Source organism: Adiantum capillus-veneris, chromosome 12, assembly GCF_014529385.1.
Source record: "Adiantum capillus-veneris isolate H3 chromosome 12, ASM1452938v2, whole genome shotgun sequence".
Taxonomy (NCBI): Eukaryota; Viridiplantae; Streptophyta; class Polypodiopsida; order Polypodiales; family Pteridaceae; genus Adiantum; species Adiantum capillus-veneris.
In genome coordinates, this window is record NC_140942.1 from 155,212,520 (window position 1) to 155,230,534 (window position 18,015).

The 18,015-nt window shown below is 44.0% G+C and overlaps 1 protein-coding gene across 1 annotated transcript in view; it reads left to right on the top strand.

The window, feature by feature from the left end:
- The first annotated feature begins 1,086 nt into the window (after window positions 1-1,086).
- LOC147446722 (putative LRR receptor-like serine/threonine-protein kinase At1g67720) overlaps window positions 1,087-18,015 on the top strand; it is a 69,966-nt gene continuing 53,037 nt past the window's right edge. Inside the window, exon 1 of the mRNA XM_086526292.1 lies at window positions 1,087-1,298. Within this exon, the coding sequence (XP_086382418.1) occupies window positions 1,087-1,298 (212 nt within the window). The remainder of the gene's footprint in view (window positions 1,299-18,015) is intronic.

Below are 18,015 nucleotides of genomic sequence, written 5' to 3' on the forward strand. Positions count from 1 at the left end.
ATCTATCACAATGATGGAGTGAGAGATAGCCACTACCTGTTGCTATTTCTTCTAATCATAGTATATCATTTTTTTAATTCATTATCTATAGTCATTCAAATATTAAACATTTGTGAAGCTTTGAGTTTGTAATATTATACTCTATTAAGAACTATACTTTGAAACATGCATATGTGTCCTCAACAATGAAATTATTTAATTTTTTATGTCCTTTGAGTAAGAAAAGTATTTTTTTCTTGTTGTGCAGCTTTTGAAGATTTCAAATCAAAGCTTACGATAAAGGAGTTTTGCTTTCATGATGTTAAATCAATCACAAACAATTTTGCAAATCTTCTTGGGACCGGAGGATTTGGACAAGTTTTTAGAGGGATTCTTACGGATGGTCAATTTGTCGCTGTCAAAGTTGCTTCAAACTCTAGTTATCAAGGAATGAAAGAATTCTTGAATGAGGTAATCTACTTTAGTATGCGCATATTGTTAAAGACTTGAGAAGGTAGCTAGTTTTATAGATGGAACACATGTGACAAAACATAGATTAAGTTGAAATTAAGGATTTAAACATCAAGTTGATTCTTCTTGTAATTAAACTAAAATTGCAATAATTGTAAGTTTAATTTTTTTAATTTACAATGTAGTACAATGGCTAAGGAAGAAAAAATAATGTTGAACGTTGCTGAAAAATAAACAATACAATGTTTTGAGCTAACTATCTTTAATTTATCTTATATTGCCAAAAAAGGTAGACTTGTTATCAAGAGTTCATCATAAGAACCTAGTGGAGCTTGTGGGCTATTGCACTGATCAGAGCCCGGTACTCATTTATGATTTCATGCCAAATGGTTCCTTATATGATTGTCTTCATAGTAAGTATATGTATGCCTCAACTCAAATGTATATTGAATTGGTCATTACTCACTCTCCTTAACATGGATGTCATCTTCTTGAAGCAGAAGATTTAAATATCCCACCTTTGTCGTGGGACCTACGATTGAAGATTTTGCTACATGCAGCCCAAGGTAGAAATATTTCATCAAAAATGTGAAGTTAGCTAGCTTTGATGTGTTTCTATTGTGCTACTTCCTTGACATGGTGCAATATGCTCTTTTTATGGCAGGTCTTGACTACTTGCATAATGGATGCAATCCACCCATCATCCACAGGGATGTCAAAAGTAGCAACATTCTCCTAGATATTAAATTTGATGCAAAAATATCCGACTTTGGGATATCGCGGAATAACATTCTCAAGACGACAGGCACCACTGTCTTGATGGGTAGCCATGGCTACATGGATCCAGAGTAAGTGGCTTCATGACCAAACATTCTCTGACAAGATAAATATAATAAAGGGAGTCGATTTCATTACTCTTCTTTTGGGTACAATAAGTTTAGCTTGATTGTATAGTACAATGAGGAAATTTAGGATTGCTTCCATTGGGAATTGACTACTCTAAAGCCCATACTAGCTGATCTTTCATTTTATTGCCCGAAATTTCCACAAATTCCACCACATCCTTGCCTTGTTATACAATGAGACATAAACCACGATTCAAAAGTTGGATTTGATCTTGTGCATTTGCGTGTAGATTAAGGGCCATTGCTCTAACCAGTTCATACCCGGCTTGGTGGTTCCTGAGAAGTGCACTTCTTTTTTTAAAAAAAACTTCTTCTAGACAGCTCCTCGTGTCACTGGCTGGCTTGGCTCCTATGTGAGCTACAACGCTTGCAATTGTACTACTAATTGTTAAATTTTTTTGCCAAATGTTTTTTCAGATTACTATTTAATTTTATCAATAGTTCACCTTAGAGCAACATCCCTATTATGTATTCCGTTCAAGCTCTCCTCATGGATTCAGTTAAATGCACTGGGTACTTGAAGGAAACTGAGCAACCACAAGTTTTCTTCTCAAGGAAATGCAAAAATGTCGTTTGCTGAGGAGGATATGGATGTGGGTAGCTAAGGAGGGTTGAGGAGGGTACGACAATGGGCTGGGGAGTGTACGGGTGGTAGCGAGCTGGTTGAGGAGTTTACGACAGTGGGGCGCTGAGAAGGGTACGGCAGTGAGCTGAGGAGGTCCTAAGTGCAGCGAATGAGTACTGTGTGTGATCTGTGGGCCTTTGATTTTAGCTGCATCAATTTTGGTCTTGCTTTAGGCTGGGTTCAGATAATGAGACCCCCCCACCAAGAAATGTGTGGCTTGCCTCCTCGTTTAAAGCGCAAAACATGGATCGCAAGAGCTGAGATTAAATCGATGGCATCCACTAGCCTACCTTAGCCCAACTATGAGCCTATTTGAGAGAGACAGAGAGAGAGCGCTCTGCGCACACACCTCTCCCCCCCCCCCCCCCCCCCCCCCCCCCCCCCCCCCCCCCCGCCTGCCTCCCTCCTCCCTCGAGCCTTTGTTCAGCCCTGCTACGGCTTCTGCCTCGACCAACAGCAGCACTTTGCACCTTCCTTTTTGCCAACCTTGCCCCTCTCGGCTCTTCTCTCTGCGTGCACCCATCCTCTCCTCGCAGTGCCTACGCGAGCCCCCGCTCACTTTAAACAAAACCCAACTCTCTCCCACACTCCGTCCCGACATCCCCACGTAACCCTTTGCCTCTACCTTCTACCGCATGCGCAACATTGCCCCTGCTTGGCAACCTCCGTCTGCACAATCCCGCCCGCAGCACACAATCATAGCCTCCACGACCTGCACGCGTACATCAGGTATCGCCACACAACCCTGCTGGCCGAGCTGGCTGAGAGAGAGAGAGAGAGAGAGAGAGCGAGAGAGGGTCACATTCTCTCTCTGTTGCTTTGGGAGGCTGCGAGTGGTGCTGTGTCTTTGCGGGAAACAGATGTGATCATGTGGGGACGAGGAGAGAGAGTCGGTGGGCGGTCTCGACAAGAAAGGAGAATGATATACACTCCACGTGCCACCTGCCTCAAATCTCCCTCCTTCGTGCAACTTGTATACAGCCTTCGAGACCCAATATCTTCTTTGCCGCCCCACCCTTGGTTTGGAGAGGGGAAAATAGAAAAGGTGGGACTTACGACCTTACCTATCTATGGAAACTCCATAGAATGATAAGAGAGACTCTTAGTAGTCAACAATCCCAGGATTTACATTCCATTTTTACGGATTGGTACTAGGGAACACTCAAAATGCATCACCTCCAGATTCCAATTTTTAACGATTTCTCTAAAATCGAGCAAGACATACATACACACTCTATTTTCCTCTACCTCCGCTTCTTGTGAACGACGATGGTTCACGAGGTTCAGCTTGTCGTCAGGCTCGTATGAACCCAGCCTTAGTACACTAAGCATGCCCATTTAGGTCTACAATAAGCGCACCCATAATTGGTTGCCTTTATGCTCTTTATGCTCCTACTACTGGCTGCTTTCATATTCCACATATTTCTCCACGTGGTTAGTCTCACTAGCAAATGGGGATAAAATTACCATCCATGATGAGGCTTTGCGCTTTTTTTTTTTTTTTTGTGGTGTGCAAAACTCACAATTGTGAGTGAATTATATTGAGCAGCCCAAAAATTTACAAGGTTTTGTCATGCTCATGTTAAGCCATGACAACATCCGGGGATCATTATTACAACGCCTATTAGGGCAGTCACTCCTACCACCCCGCCTCCACGTCCTTGATACCCAAGGTCCATACACTTGTCATTCTGAGATCTTTAATTACCGATGGCCAAGATTTGCCCCCCTCCCAGGTATTCCATCTATTACAACGGCTATTAGGGCAGTCACTCCTACCACCCCGCCTCTACGTCCTTGATACCCAAGGTCCATACACTTGTCATTCTGAGATCTTTAATTATCGATGGCCAAGATTTGCCCCCCTCCCAGGTATTCCATCTGCTGACAACAAGGCACAAGTAGTCCTAAACCAATCCTCCGAGTGATGCTTGTGCCCTAGTGCCCATATTAGCACTTTGCTTTCCTATATAATTTCTGCGAAGCTTGCCACCGCAAATCCTCCTTCAAAAACACGACGGTTCCTTGTTTGCCATACATTATGAAAGAAGAAGTATCTAACGATCTGAGTGCTGACTAGGAGTGCAGGACTACCTTTACCTCCAAAGCATAGGCTAGTCTTGAAAAACCTAATTTTCCATGTTCTCTGGACCCACTTGCATACTTTCCCTGCGAGGCCTTTTATAGCTACGCAGTCCATGAAAAGGTGGGCCAGATCTTCACTAGTCAACCTGCACCCCAAGCATCGATCTGACCCAATCCCTCTCACCTGAATCTTCACCCCCGTCGGTAGAGCACCCCAAATAACCTTCCATAAGAAAACCTTCATGTATTGTCGAACCTTTGGCTTCCATATGTTCTCCATTACATGCTCCCACCTTTCCTCCAGCCATTGCTTTTTCATAGCTTATTAAGGGGGCTAGACCAATTCTTCTTTTGCATCATTGTCTGATAAATGATTTTAGTATGGGTTTCCACAAAAGACTGCTTCCGGGCCATTTCCATGCTTTCCAGTCCAACTCTGAGACACAGATTGGCATCACTAGAGTATCCAGATCTTTCATCACTTTGTGGACAAGCAAGACCTCCAAGCTATTGACTTGGTACTGGGCAATCATAAGGTCAATGGTTTTCCAACTCTTGTTGACACTGTCCCAGAAGTGCTCAAGTCGGATCAGACCCTTATTATTCAGCTTCCTTGCTGTCTCAATCCAATATGGAGTTTGCGGCGGATCTACAACTTTGGAGAGCCAGGGGGACCAATGTAGGATGGAGTTCTTGAAGTATCTGGCTTCTTCCCCCCACTTTAAGACTCCTGCTACTCTATTGCATTTTCTTACCAATTCTCCTGAGCTGCCCCCCAGTCTTAAGGTAGACCACGCTGGGGACAACAGCTTGTCATGAACCTCCACCCCTCTCTACTTTCCTCCCTTCGAGCCAAGTTTAGCTGCTTCTATCATATCTCTGATCATGACTACCCAAACTTGATCCTGTTTAGCCAAGGAAACAACAAATTTGGCGCAACAAGCTTTTGCATGGGTCACAGGGTTAAGAATCCCGAGGCCTCCTTGATTCCCCGCCCGAGCAACTGATTCCCAACTGGCCCATTGCCATGGCCTAGAAGATTTCGTGTTATTTTTCCATAAAAATGTTTTTACTGGTTTTAAGAACTCTTTCCAGTGACACTTAGCCATCTTGAGAAGCGGGCTAGTGAAGGCAATATAAGGAATCATGAAGGCATTCATCACTTTTATCCGACTTGGGAATGGGAGAAGAGCATACTCCCACCTACTCATTTTTGTTTTGATTTTTTCAAGCATCCACTCGAATCTTTGCTTGTGAGTTACATCTATGCCCAAGGGGCCCCCGAGATGTCTGAAGATATTTCCTTTTGTGACAATCTCCCCTGACCAGATAGAAGGGTCAAATGAGTCATTTTCTGATAGGGAAATCATCCTTGACTTCTCTATATTACACTGGGACCCCGAAGCTACTGAGAACATTTGTACAATCTCCAGATCTTTTCTGATGACCTGGGGGCACGCCTTTAAGAAGAGAGAGAATCATATGCAAAAAGTTTTGCCAGGAGTTGTCTATTTCCTGGTAAAACAAGGCCTTGCACCTCCCCGCGTTCAGCACTAGCTTCGAGCATCGTGATTAGAGGATGTGATCCTATGGAGAAAAGTAAGGGGGCAAGAGGGCATCCCTGTTTAATAGACCTTTTAACCTCAAAAGAGCCCACAATTCTACCGTTAAATAGGAGCTCTGACTGGCTTCCAGCCCCCATTACACGAACCATCCGACAGAGGCGCGGCCCAAAGCCTAGAGCTTCCATGATGGCTTCTATATATGTCCATGTTATTCTGTCATAGGCCTTGTCCAGGTCCAGCTGCAACAGAATGCACTCCTGCTTTGTGACAGTTGCGTATTCTATTCCCACCATTGCTGCCAAGATGTTATCGTATATGGACCTTCCTTTAATGAAGCCATGTTGATGGGAGGAGATGATCTTGGTTAGTAAGGGGGCTAGTCTGAGGGCCACTACTTTAGCTATAATTTTGTAGGCCACCGACATCATCATTATAGGGCGCCAATGTTGTAGTTTAGAGCAGCAGATCTGTTTTGGGATGGGCTTGATAAGCCCTCTCTTCACACTTGTCTCCAACGACCCTTCGCCCATGGCTTTATTGGCCAAACTTGTGATTGGGGCCTTGAGATCATCCCAAAACTCTGCATAGACTTCCATCCTCATCCCATCCCAACCAGGGGACTTTTCCTTGCCCAGGGCTTGCAATGCAAGTGAACATTCGTCTTCGAAAAATGCCCGTTCCAAGTTATTAGCACTTAAGTGGGGAATTTCCTTTTTAACACTCTGAAGTAAGGTCCCTCTAGCTTCTTCCACTTCTTGGGACTGGGTCTCCGGCTGTCCAATGATTTGATTGAGATAGCTCAGCATCATACCAGCCATTTCATCCTGGTTATGAACTGTTGTCCCTTTCTCATCATCGAGCGAGCGAACGTGGCCCCGGCTCTTCTTGCTTTGTAGAGCCCTAAAAAAATGAGCTTGATTGGAGGCTTCCGGTTGCAAATAAATCTCCCTAGAGGGAAGTCTAGCCTTTTTGATATCTTCTAACTGCTCATTAGCAAGGTTCAATTTGGCTTCAAGCCATCGTTTGTGTTTGACCTCAGTAGCATGCCCATTGGCTTTTATAGCGGTAAGCAATTGTACCTCCGCTGAAAGATGCAACAGGTAATCCTCCCTAGCTTTCTTGATTCGGGGGCCCGAGGTTTTGATTGCTTTCTGGATGCTCCGAGCAAAGAGGTCCCACGCATTGTGTTTGTTGAGGTCAACATCTTTTTTTAGCTTACCTAGTGCTTTCTTGGCTAGATTCTTGAAAAGAGGGTCTTTGAATAGGTGTGCCCCTGTTACCAACAATTTTTTTTAACCTCTTGGGGCCTGCTCCTCCTCTTTATTCTTCTTAAATTGAATGTGCAAAGGAATGTGATCCGAGAGGATTGTTGTTGGGACTACCTTCATTTCCATCAGCGTCGGTATCCAGTCAGCTTGGTGCGAGCAATAGCATATGTCCAGTCTAGAGGTAGTGCGGGCGTACTGAAGGCTTGTGTAGGTGAACCCAAGCGTGTTGTTCCATGGGCCAACATCCCATAAGTCGATCATTGACCACTTTTCGCACAAACTTTGCCATTTAGACCTTTCTGAGCCAGCCAGCACACTGGAGGATCTTGTTCTATCCCTGCTCTTTTCTACCATGTTAAGGTCACCAACCAACAACCACTCCCCTCAATAGGGGTATCTCTGAGATGCATCCATAGTTTGGCTCTATCTTTTTCATTGCAAGGGCCGTACACATTCACAATGGTGAGGGGACGCCCTTCCCATCTGATTTTAATCCCAAGGATCCTACCGGATGGGTGGTTAAGAACCAACTTCGGCTCCAATTCTCTATCCACAATGCTGAGGACGCCATTGAAGGCGTTATTTCCTTCTCCATAGAATACCAGTTTCTTTCCTAGCATCTGCTTTCTCTTGCTATGGGCGTCTAGATGGTGTTCCTGAATGGCCCAAAAGTTGACTGTCTTCTCCTTTTTTATTCCTCCCATAAAAGGGTACTCTTCTTTCGGGTTTTCAACCCCTTTACGTACCAAGATTGGATAGTTAGAGACTCCATCATTAATACGGGGTTCATTGGGATAGAGGAACGAATTCTTCAGCATCCGAATCATCCCCCCCCCCCTTCTCCTTGGTCTTAGGAGAATCCGGGGGTTCCAAGTCAGAGGATTTCTTTTCTTGCGGTGTTGCAAATGGATTGTGCATAGGGATAATGAAACCCCCTCCTTTCGAAGGGTAGAGGATGAACTAGATCCTTTCACCTCCAGTGTTCTGACGACTTGCAGCACTTTGGAGTCTCTTGCCACTGCCTTCACTCTTTTGGCTCTTTTCAGACCAGGGACTTAGACAGTCATCACCGTTGTTACTGTCATAAATTTGGGGGTAGCAGTGGGAGTAATGATCCTATTAATATTGCCTGTACCTTCCGAAGCTCGTTGTATGGGAATCAATTCTTCCACCATCTTTTCCTGCATCTTCGTATCCATTTTCTCACATACCGTCCCTCCTTCATCCTTCCCTATATTTGTCCCTTCATTATTGTCTCCCTGCTTCTCCAGCCCTCCCATCGGGAATTCCATTTTATTGGGGCCCTGTACTGCCGGAGCTGTAGTACCATAAGAATTCAATGGGCAATCCTTGGCGAAGTGACCAAAGTTTTTGCATTTAGAACATGCCCCAAAGTATGTTCCAAAGTTTAGCGGAATGGTAACAAGCCCAGCTCCAACATTGATGACCATGATTTTAGGTGGCGTTTTAGATGAATCCCATCCTATACAAACCCTGTTTGAAGTTCTACCAAACCCTCTCTTACTAGGTTAAGACATCGGGATAATATTCACTATCATTTGTGCTAACCAAGTAGCACAATAGTCGTTAATGCCTAGAAAGCTCACCTCACGTATTAAAAGAAAAATTGCCTCCCTCCCCCCAAAAAAGCCATGCGACACTATGTCTTTCCCCTGTGCAATGCCCGATCGCCCTCTCCTACTAGCGCCATGACCTCAAGCTCCATCCAGTTCTCTTTATTTTTTTGCACTGATTGTCGTGCACGTGTTCGCCGTTGTAGCCTTACTCTCAAATTTTTGTTTTTGCTTACAGGGTATCACGTCAGATCCCATTTTTTAAAACTTTTGCGCAGCTGGTACCCCTTACTTAGCAACCTTGTTGGACATTTTCCTTTGAGATCCAATTAATGTCCATCCTTGAGGTCATCTCCATGGAGGATTATATGGCTCACGATTATGAGCCTCCAAGTAATGACAATCTCCAGAAGGATTCAGATCCATCAGCTAAACCGGATTTTATCTTCTCATTTGAGGGGAAAAAATGGGTACTAAAAATGAGTCCTATATGCAAGGTGGCTTGAGAAAGCTCTCATACCAACCCCTTTTGGAGAGCACACATTGGTTGAGGAGTTCCTTCACGGCGTGAATGTGTTTAGCCACAGTAATGATGAGCGGGCGGCGGTGTGTGCAAGTGAAAGAGCACGCAAAAGGTTAGTAACCTTTAAAATATACATTAAAGGGGGGCCATTTGGGCCTTTAACCCAACAACCTCCCACTTAAAGGCATAAATGGTGCCTTTAAGCTATGTGACTCCCACCATCTCTATACATAGATGATGTTGTGCTTTGGATAAGCACTTAGTGAGAGCATCTGCTAGATTTTGTGATGTATGGACCTTAACCAACGTAATAAGGCCATCCTCAAGCACTTCTCGTATGAAGTGATACCTCACATCAATATGCTTTGTATGTGCATGAAACATGGTGTTCTTTGCCAGACATATGGCACTCTGGCTATCACAACCAAGCATAGGTGCCTTGGCAAGCAAACCAAACTCACTGCATAGGCATGCTAACCAAATAGCTTCTTTAGAAGCCTCAGTGGCTGAAATATATTCAGCCTCTGTAGTAGACAATGCAACGATCTTTTGCAATCTAGAACACCATGAAACAACACCTCCCGCAAGAGTAAATACATAGACACTTGTGGATTTCCGTGTATCCACATCACCAGCCATGTCAGAGTCACAAAATCACTTCAACTCCATTGGTCCTTTACCATAGCAGAGGCATTTGTTTTTAGTCCCTTTCAAGTACCTCATAATGGACTTCACTGCATCCCAATGCAACCTGCCTGGATTAGCCATAAACTGGCTCACAACTCCCACTGCATGAGCTATGTCAGGCCTAGTAGCAACCATAGCATACATAAGTGAACCACAAGCTGAAGCATAAGGCACACTTTGCATGTCATTGGCTTCTTCCTTTGACGTGGGACAATCATCCTTGGAGATTTTGACATATGGCTGTAATGGCACACCAAGAGGCTTTGCTTCAGCCATTTGAAATCTGTTCAACACCTTTTGAATGTACTTTTCTTGCGACAAATACAATAGGTGCTTATCTCTTTGCCTTGTAACACGCACTCCAAGTATATGTTCTGCTGCCCTAAGGTCTTTCATTGAAAATGCAGATTTCAGGTGCCCTTTAAGAGCATCAACATTGCTTCTTTTCTTTGCAGCTATCAACATATCATCAACATAGAGCACAAGAATGATAGGGCTGCCATCCTCATCACGTTTAGTATACAAACAATGGTCTGCATGGCTTCTTTTGTAACCATGTTTAAGCATGAAGCGATCAAACTTCTTGTACCACTATTTACATGATTGTTTCAGCCCATACAAGCTTTTATTGAGCATACATACCATATGTTCCTTGCCAGGAATAACAAAACCCTCGGGTTGCTTCATGTAAAGCTCTTCTTCCACATCACCATGCAAGAAAGCGGTATGTACATCCATTTGGTCCATTTCCAAATCAAGAGCAGCCACTATGACAATCAATACACGCAAAGTGATCATCTTCACAACAGGAGAGAACGCTTCCTGAAAGTCTATGCCCTTGGTTTGAACATATCCCTTTGCCACAAGCCTTGCCTTATACTTGGGTTTTGCATCAATAGTCTTGATTTTATACACCCATTTGTTAGGAATAGCCTTCCTTCATTTGGGCAATTCAACCAAATCCCAAGTATGATTAGCATGCAAAGCTTTAATCTCTTCTTGCATAGCAAGCTCCCACTTGTTGCTGTGCTCACATGTCTTTGCCTCTTTATATGTAAGAGGCTCTCCCTCATCTGTCAACATAATGTAATGCAAAGAGGGGTCATATCTACTCACAGGTCGTCTTAGATGAGTAGAACGCCTCACCCAATGATCCACATTATCCGGCAATGGGTTTACATTAGGTGGCATGATAAAATCATCAACAATGGGATATTGTACATCATTTTCAGCATTGTTTCTTGGCTGCAAATGCCCTTCAGGAGCCTCAATTAGATGTCCAACATCATCTGACTCAAACACCACTGGATCATCTACATTTTCAACCATACGTGGTGCATCCTGAGGGTCAAAAATAGGCCTAACAGGTGGCTGGTCATGCTGAAATTTGACCCTTTTATGGTCATGCTTTGAGGCACAATTGTTTTGAAGCAGCCTTGCCTCATTAAAAACAACATCCTGGCTGCGTACAACCCTTTTGAGCTGAGGTAACCAAATCCTGTAACCCATTTCTCCTTCTTCACCATATCCCATGAAAAGTCCTTTAATGGACTTGGCATCTAGTTTACTCCTCAGCTCAGGTCTAACATGCACAAAAGCCTCGCAACCAAAAATGCATAAGTGATCATATAAAGCAGGCTTGCCAGACCAAACCTCTTTAGGGATGTCACCTTCCAAATACATGTGAGGGGATCGATTGCATATACGCACTACAGTTTTCAAAGCTTCTCCCCAAAATCCATGAGAGAGATTAGCTGTGGACAGCATGCATCTCACCCTCTCACAAAGTGTCCTATTAAATCTTTCAGCCACACCATTAGAAGAGGGGTTGTATGGCACAGTAAGCTCCCTCTTAATGCCCAAATTTTCACAAAATTTGTTAAATTCAGCACTTGTGAACTCCCCCCCATTGTCCGTACGCAAGCATTTTAGCTTTCTACCTGTTTGGTTGGTCACAAATGCATGAAATCTCTTAAACGCAGCAAAGGATTCATCCTTAGATTTAAGCAAATAAACCCAAATTTTCCTAGAATGATCATCAACAAAGGAGACAAAATAACATGCACCTCCCATAGATTTAGTAGGCATGCTATATACATCAGAATGTACAAGATCAAGCACACAAGATTTACGAGAGACACCGGAGTAATCAGAACGCTTTACTTGCTTTCCATATTGACATTCATTACAAAAGTCAAGCTTTGTGCCTTTAGCATCAAGCTTGTTCAAAGTACAAATCTTAGAAAGGCCCTTTTGGCTCATATGGCCAAGCCTCTTGTGCCACAACTCCATGTGAGAGTTAATTTCAGCCAATGCAATAAAGTTTCCCAACACGGCCTTTCCATGCATGAAGTAAAGTGTCCCTTTCTTTGTGCCCTTTACAATCAGCTTTGAGCCTTTAGTCATTTTCCATGATCCTCTCTCAAACAAGATGATGTAACCATGCATATCCATTTGGCCAATAGAAAGTAGACTCTTCTTGATTCCTGGCACATATCTAATATCATGTAAGACAAGCTCATTTGTGCCATCTATGGAGAGATGCACAGTGCCAATACCCTCAATGGAACATGCATGATTGTTTCCAAGGTATACATGGCCACGCTTGCCTGCATTTAAAGTAGAGAAACACTCCTTGATAGGAGTCAGATGAAATGAAGCACCGGAATCAACAATCCAAGTCTGGGATAATGCACCATTGACAGTCAACAAAGCATCAATAAGATCACTCTTGGTGATCTGCATGTCCTGTGAATGAACATTAAGAGAGGAATCATAGTCATAAGCATCATCATTTGACAAAGTGGCACACAAGATGTCCTCTACATTTGACAGCTCCTCAATCAAAATACTAGAAGCCACATTGGCCTTCTCTTTGTCCTTTGAGCTATCCTATGCATCTGCCTTGACTTCCTTCTTCTCTTTCTTGTTTTCTCCGCCATTATTTTTCCGTTCTAACTCGGCTTTATAGTACCTACAATGGGTTTCTTGTGACCTTTCTTGCCACACTGATAGCAAGTCACATCACCCTTGCCTTTGCTGGCATTTCCCCTTTCCTTACTCTTACTCTTACTCCTTTGTGCATAAGCATTCTTCTTTTCTGTTCTTCCTCTAACCATGTTGGCAGAGCTGCCTCCCTCTCCACTTGCTTTCCTCCTGATTTCCTAATTCAAGATAGAACCCCTAACACCATCAGAGGTCAAATTGGGGTTATCGGATAATGAAACCACCAATGTTTCCCATGACTCAGGTAAGGTCATAAGCAAGAAGATAGCTTTCAGCTTATCATCAAAAGGAGGCAAGCCAGAGTCCTATAACTGCGACAAAGTACCTGCGAACAACGACAAGTGTTGTGCAACGCTCTTGGACTCATCTAGTTGCATGCCAACAAGTTTTCGCATCAAATGCACTTGATTGATAGACGTTGTACTCTGATACATTCCTTTTAACTTCTCCCACACATCAAAAGCAGTTGTGAGACCTTTCACATCAATGACTGTCTCATCGGTCATGGACATTTTCATGTATGTAACAGCCTTCCTATTCAGGCTAACCCATGCTTTATCCGTCATAGTCTGTGGCTTTACCTGTTCAAGTGCCCCTTCACAATCCTTAAGAAATAGGATTCCATGGATTCTGTCTTTGCAAAGGTCGAAGCCTGTTCCATCGAACCTCCTAATCTCAAAGAGATGCTTCACATCCGAAGAAGATGAGGTCATAGTTGCATGAATAAGAGGGCTAATATGCTGAATTTTTGGGCAAAATGCACAAAAACCGGAGTATTGTCTCGCAGACGTGTGCACTGTAGCTCCAAATGGTCACAGCAGCAATTTGGGGCAAAATAGGTCGATTTGGGCACAAAAAACAATTTCTGAAATTTATGCGCAGGAAATTTCAACGAGCGAATTTGTGCTCGAAAACAACAAATTTAGTTGTTTTTAGCCTCACAGAACATACATAAGGCTAATACACAGCCTTTAGAAGCATGTAAGAGCAAAAGCCCCAATTTGTAACATCAAATTGCATGAAATTGAGCCACAAATGGTCATATATAGCCAAAATTTGTCAAACGTGTGTAGACTGCATCAATTTTTCCCAATGTAGTCGCATCATAAAAACACTTGCAAAAACCTGCGTAAATCTGAAATTTGTTGAAAACACCTATTTTAGGACCTGCTTTTGGGCAATTTTAGTGTTTTTGGGTAGAGGGGACTTAGCAAAAGTGTTCCCACACCTTAATACATCATTTGCAAAACCTATATTTTGTTGTCATAACCTGTAATTTATTGATTTTGACCTAATTTCAGCCCATTTTAGGTTAATTTCACTTGCCAAGAGCTCTCTAGTGTCCGGGGACGAGTCCTTTGGCGATAAAATTGCAAAATATCGTGTGAAAGTTGACCTCCTTGGCTGAAAATCAGCGTTTGCAGGTTTGGGAGCAAACCCTAATTTGGCTCTGATACCAGTTGATGAGCGCGCGGCGGTGTGTGCAAGTGAAAGAGCACACGAGGAAGTGCAGTGTGTGTGCAGAGAGAGGTGGCAAGAGCCAGCAGGAAGCAGGGCCTGTTGGGATATAGGCGCCTATGCCTTGCCCTGCCGCCCACTGACTTGTATACCTTATACATAGCATGAGTGTATAGGGGGCTGCTCACTCTTTTGAGTCTCCCCACCCATATTTGTGTGTCGTGTGTCTCCTTATCTCTCTCACTCTCCGTCTGTGGTGTGCTCCCCGATCCCCTTCAATTGGTATCAGAGCTATGGTGACCGCGGAGAGCACGACGGCTTTGAAAGCTTCGAGACGATAGCTCGCTCGCTCTCGACGGTGGAGTTCGATCGTGGAGTTTCACGGAGAGCGATTTTAGCTTGAGGAGCATTGTCTTTGGAGTTTAGGAGCTTGGTGTGGTCAAGCTTGGTCGAGGAGGCGGTTGCGGCTTCCTTGGTGAGAGGAGCTCGTTAGAGAAGTGCTCAGCGGAGGAGAGCTTGACATTCGAGTGCTTGGATGCTGTTGTGGCAGAGCTCTTGCGTTGGAGCTTGCATTGAGAGGACATTGCATCACGCAGAGTGGAGCAGGAGCAGGTTCAAGACTTTGTGCAGCTCGTTTTTGCCATTTTCGGGCTCTAAAACGCAGTTTTTTGCGTAGCTCCGTCATACAGAGTCAGATCTACATGATCCAGGAGTCTAGGTCAGGGTTTTGGCATGCTCCGGACGCGATGGTGATGTCTATTTGCTGAAATTATGCTTTGAATTATAGCAGGTACAGCAGCAGGTTTATTTGTGCACTTTCGGGTCCCAAAAACACTGTTTTTGGTATATCTCACACACACGGAGTATTTTCTGCAGCAACCAGTAAATTCATAGGTGTACACAGGTTTTTGGATATGCATTTGTCCAGAGAGCCACTCATGCGAGAGTGAGCTATGTTGCCATGGTCTTGGCGGTTTATGTATGCCATATATGGATTTGTGTATTTGTTTGTGGCTGAGATTATTTGAGATTTGGCTCAATTTATAGAAGCAATCTGTTGGATTTTATCCAGGTTCTCGCCATAGCTTCTACGTATCCGTAGGTTGCTCTTTGAAAGTTTAGTGGTTGAGTTTACTCCCACTTTGACAGGTGATTTTCAGTCATCATTTGGTTGGAGTTTGGAGTCACTTGTGTATGCCCTTGTGTGCCGTATTTCGCATTGTGCATAGCGACAGATCTTGCAAGGTTTTGCGAAATGTTGCTATAGTTATCTGGCAGACATTTGGTCATCGATTGAAAGGTATTTTGGCAGCAATCATCACTCACATGTATGTCATTTGAGGTGCCGTTGAGTGGTACTCCGGCAAGAGCGGGTATGCTCATATGTATGACTTTGTGAGGTGATTCCGGTCGAGTTTATTCCCGGATTGGCCATTGTGGCATATATTATTGTCTCTTTGAGGTTTACTGTTGAGATTTTGCTCCAGTTACAAAGGAGACTCTGCCAAAATTTTGTCAGATATTTATGCGCGATTGACTCATATTGACTTGTGATTTTGTGCAAGGTTTTGCACGGTTACTGGTGCAAATTTGCATCAGATTTTACAGCCATATTTGCAGACTTTTGTTGATGCGATTCGAGCCAGTTTAGGGCTGACTTGTATTGACATTGTGGGAGCTCTATTTTGGAGTGTGTCTCACAGGTTTTACATTGTGTTTCTGGCCATATTGGTAGACAGTTTCCAGGTGTTGTTGGTGAGGTGGTTTTGCTTTCTAGCTTGCTACTTGTGCTCATGGCAGAGACAAGTGATCGATCAGATTGTGACCTCTCACAGATGCGCGTGTTTGATGGGTCAGACTTTGCGGCATGGAGAGAGTGTATGCTTGATGCATTGACACAGCGAGGGTTGCATCGACCATTGAGTGGTGATGCAGGTAGACCTTCAAACATGTCTGACGATCAGTGGCAGGAGCTAGAGGAGATGGCACTATCTACGCTCTCTTTGCACCTTGCGGAATCTGTATATTCTCTTGTTATGTATGAGACTACTTCGAGAGCACTTTGGCGTAGATTACATGATATGTATGATAGATCTGAGTCATCACGGACTCGTGTGAGACATGTACATTCACGAGCACGCCGACAGGTGACATGTTGGTATTGTGGTCATTCTGGACACGTTAGACGGCACTGTTTTCGTTGTATGCGACATCGTAGGAGACATGGCAGTCTCAGAGATGTATGTAGTGATGCCATGGACTCTGTTGCTTTGACAGTTGAGGCAGATGTAGTGTCGGAGATGCATGTGGCTGACATGCCTCGTCAGTCAGAGATGCCTATTGCTAGGGATATATATGTTGATGCATGCTCCGTAGAGCTAGCAGGGCCCGCTAGCATTGCATCGGCATTCGGTGGTCTCATGTATGAGATGTTGATCTTGAGACCGAATATCGCAGCTGCAGTTGGAGCATTTGCAGTTGGGGTTGTCAGTCGTTTGTCGACTGATGATGGCATAGTGCACGAGGGAGATATGCAGGTATTGCGTACATACTTGCAGTACGTGTGCGGTACGTCTGGTGGTGTATGGACTTACATGGGAGCAGGACAACCGGATGCACACGATCGTAGCCAGCCAATGGACATCGGTTGAGAGCGGTTTTCTCTCACCTTTTGTAGTCTTTTGACTAGGTTCCCTTGCTTAAAGGCACATTCGCCTTTAAGTGGGAGGTTGTTGGGGTATAGGCGCCTGTGCCTTGCCCGACCGCCCAGAGTTTGGGCGCCCACTGACTTGTATACCTTATACATAGCATGAGTGTATAGGGGGCTGCTCACTCTTTGAGTCTCCCCACCCATATCTGTGTGTCGTGTGTCTCCTTCTCTCTCTCACTCTCCGTCTGTGGTGTGCTCCCCGATCCCCTTCAAGGCCCTAGGTGAACGATAGGAGAGAGAGAGAGAGAGAGAGCACGCTCGTTAGCTGCAGGGGAATAAGTGAGTGAGTTGTAAAACTCACATTCCCTTTATTAATTTGTATAGGACCAATTTATCAGTTAGTGGCCAAGTTCAATGTGAACTTGGACAAAGGTTAGTAACCTTTAAAATATACATTAAAGGGGGCCATTTGGGCCTTTAACCCAACAAGTAAGAGTGCCGATGGCTTCATGATGCAAGTGAACTTCAATCCTGACCCCGCTCTTATTGTGTTTAGCCACAATAAGAGTGTTGATGTCTTTGTGATGCAAGTGTACTTCAATCCTGACCCCTCTCTTCAAAGTCTAAAGAATTGAATGCACAAAATGGGTAGTGTTGTACTTCATGGGCAAACAGATGACAATTTAAGGCTTATGGGATTAGGCGACTGCTATGTTCAATAGTAGATTTTTGGTGCAACACTCCACGATGATGAACAAAGGATTTCATGCAGCTACGTGTGCTTCTGAGTTGTTGTTCGATATCTAATCATAAGAGGAGGGGTATGGAGTGTTGGGTTTATTTTTTTCATATGCAATGATGCAGACACTAAAGTTGTGCCTAGAGGATTAGATATTTCACTTCTACCTTATGTGGGTCACATATAAAAGCCTCCTATTGTGGTTGTATGGTCACATTCATTCCATTGCCTCGATGTTGGGCCGTGTGATTATCCCCCTGAGAAGATGCATTGGATGGGATCTGGCTTCGATATCAAGTTGTGCATTTTTTGGAACATGGAAATTTTCATCCCAAAGTTTGTGGATGTGACCGTGGCATTCTTTTGAGAATTTTGTCAAGAGCTAGGACTTTCTCCATTTCCCACTACATGCTACCAATGTCAGAGGATTGGTCATTGTGCTAGGAAGTGCCTGATGGCTTGGATTGTCAATAACCATTT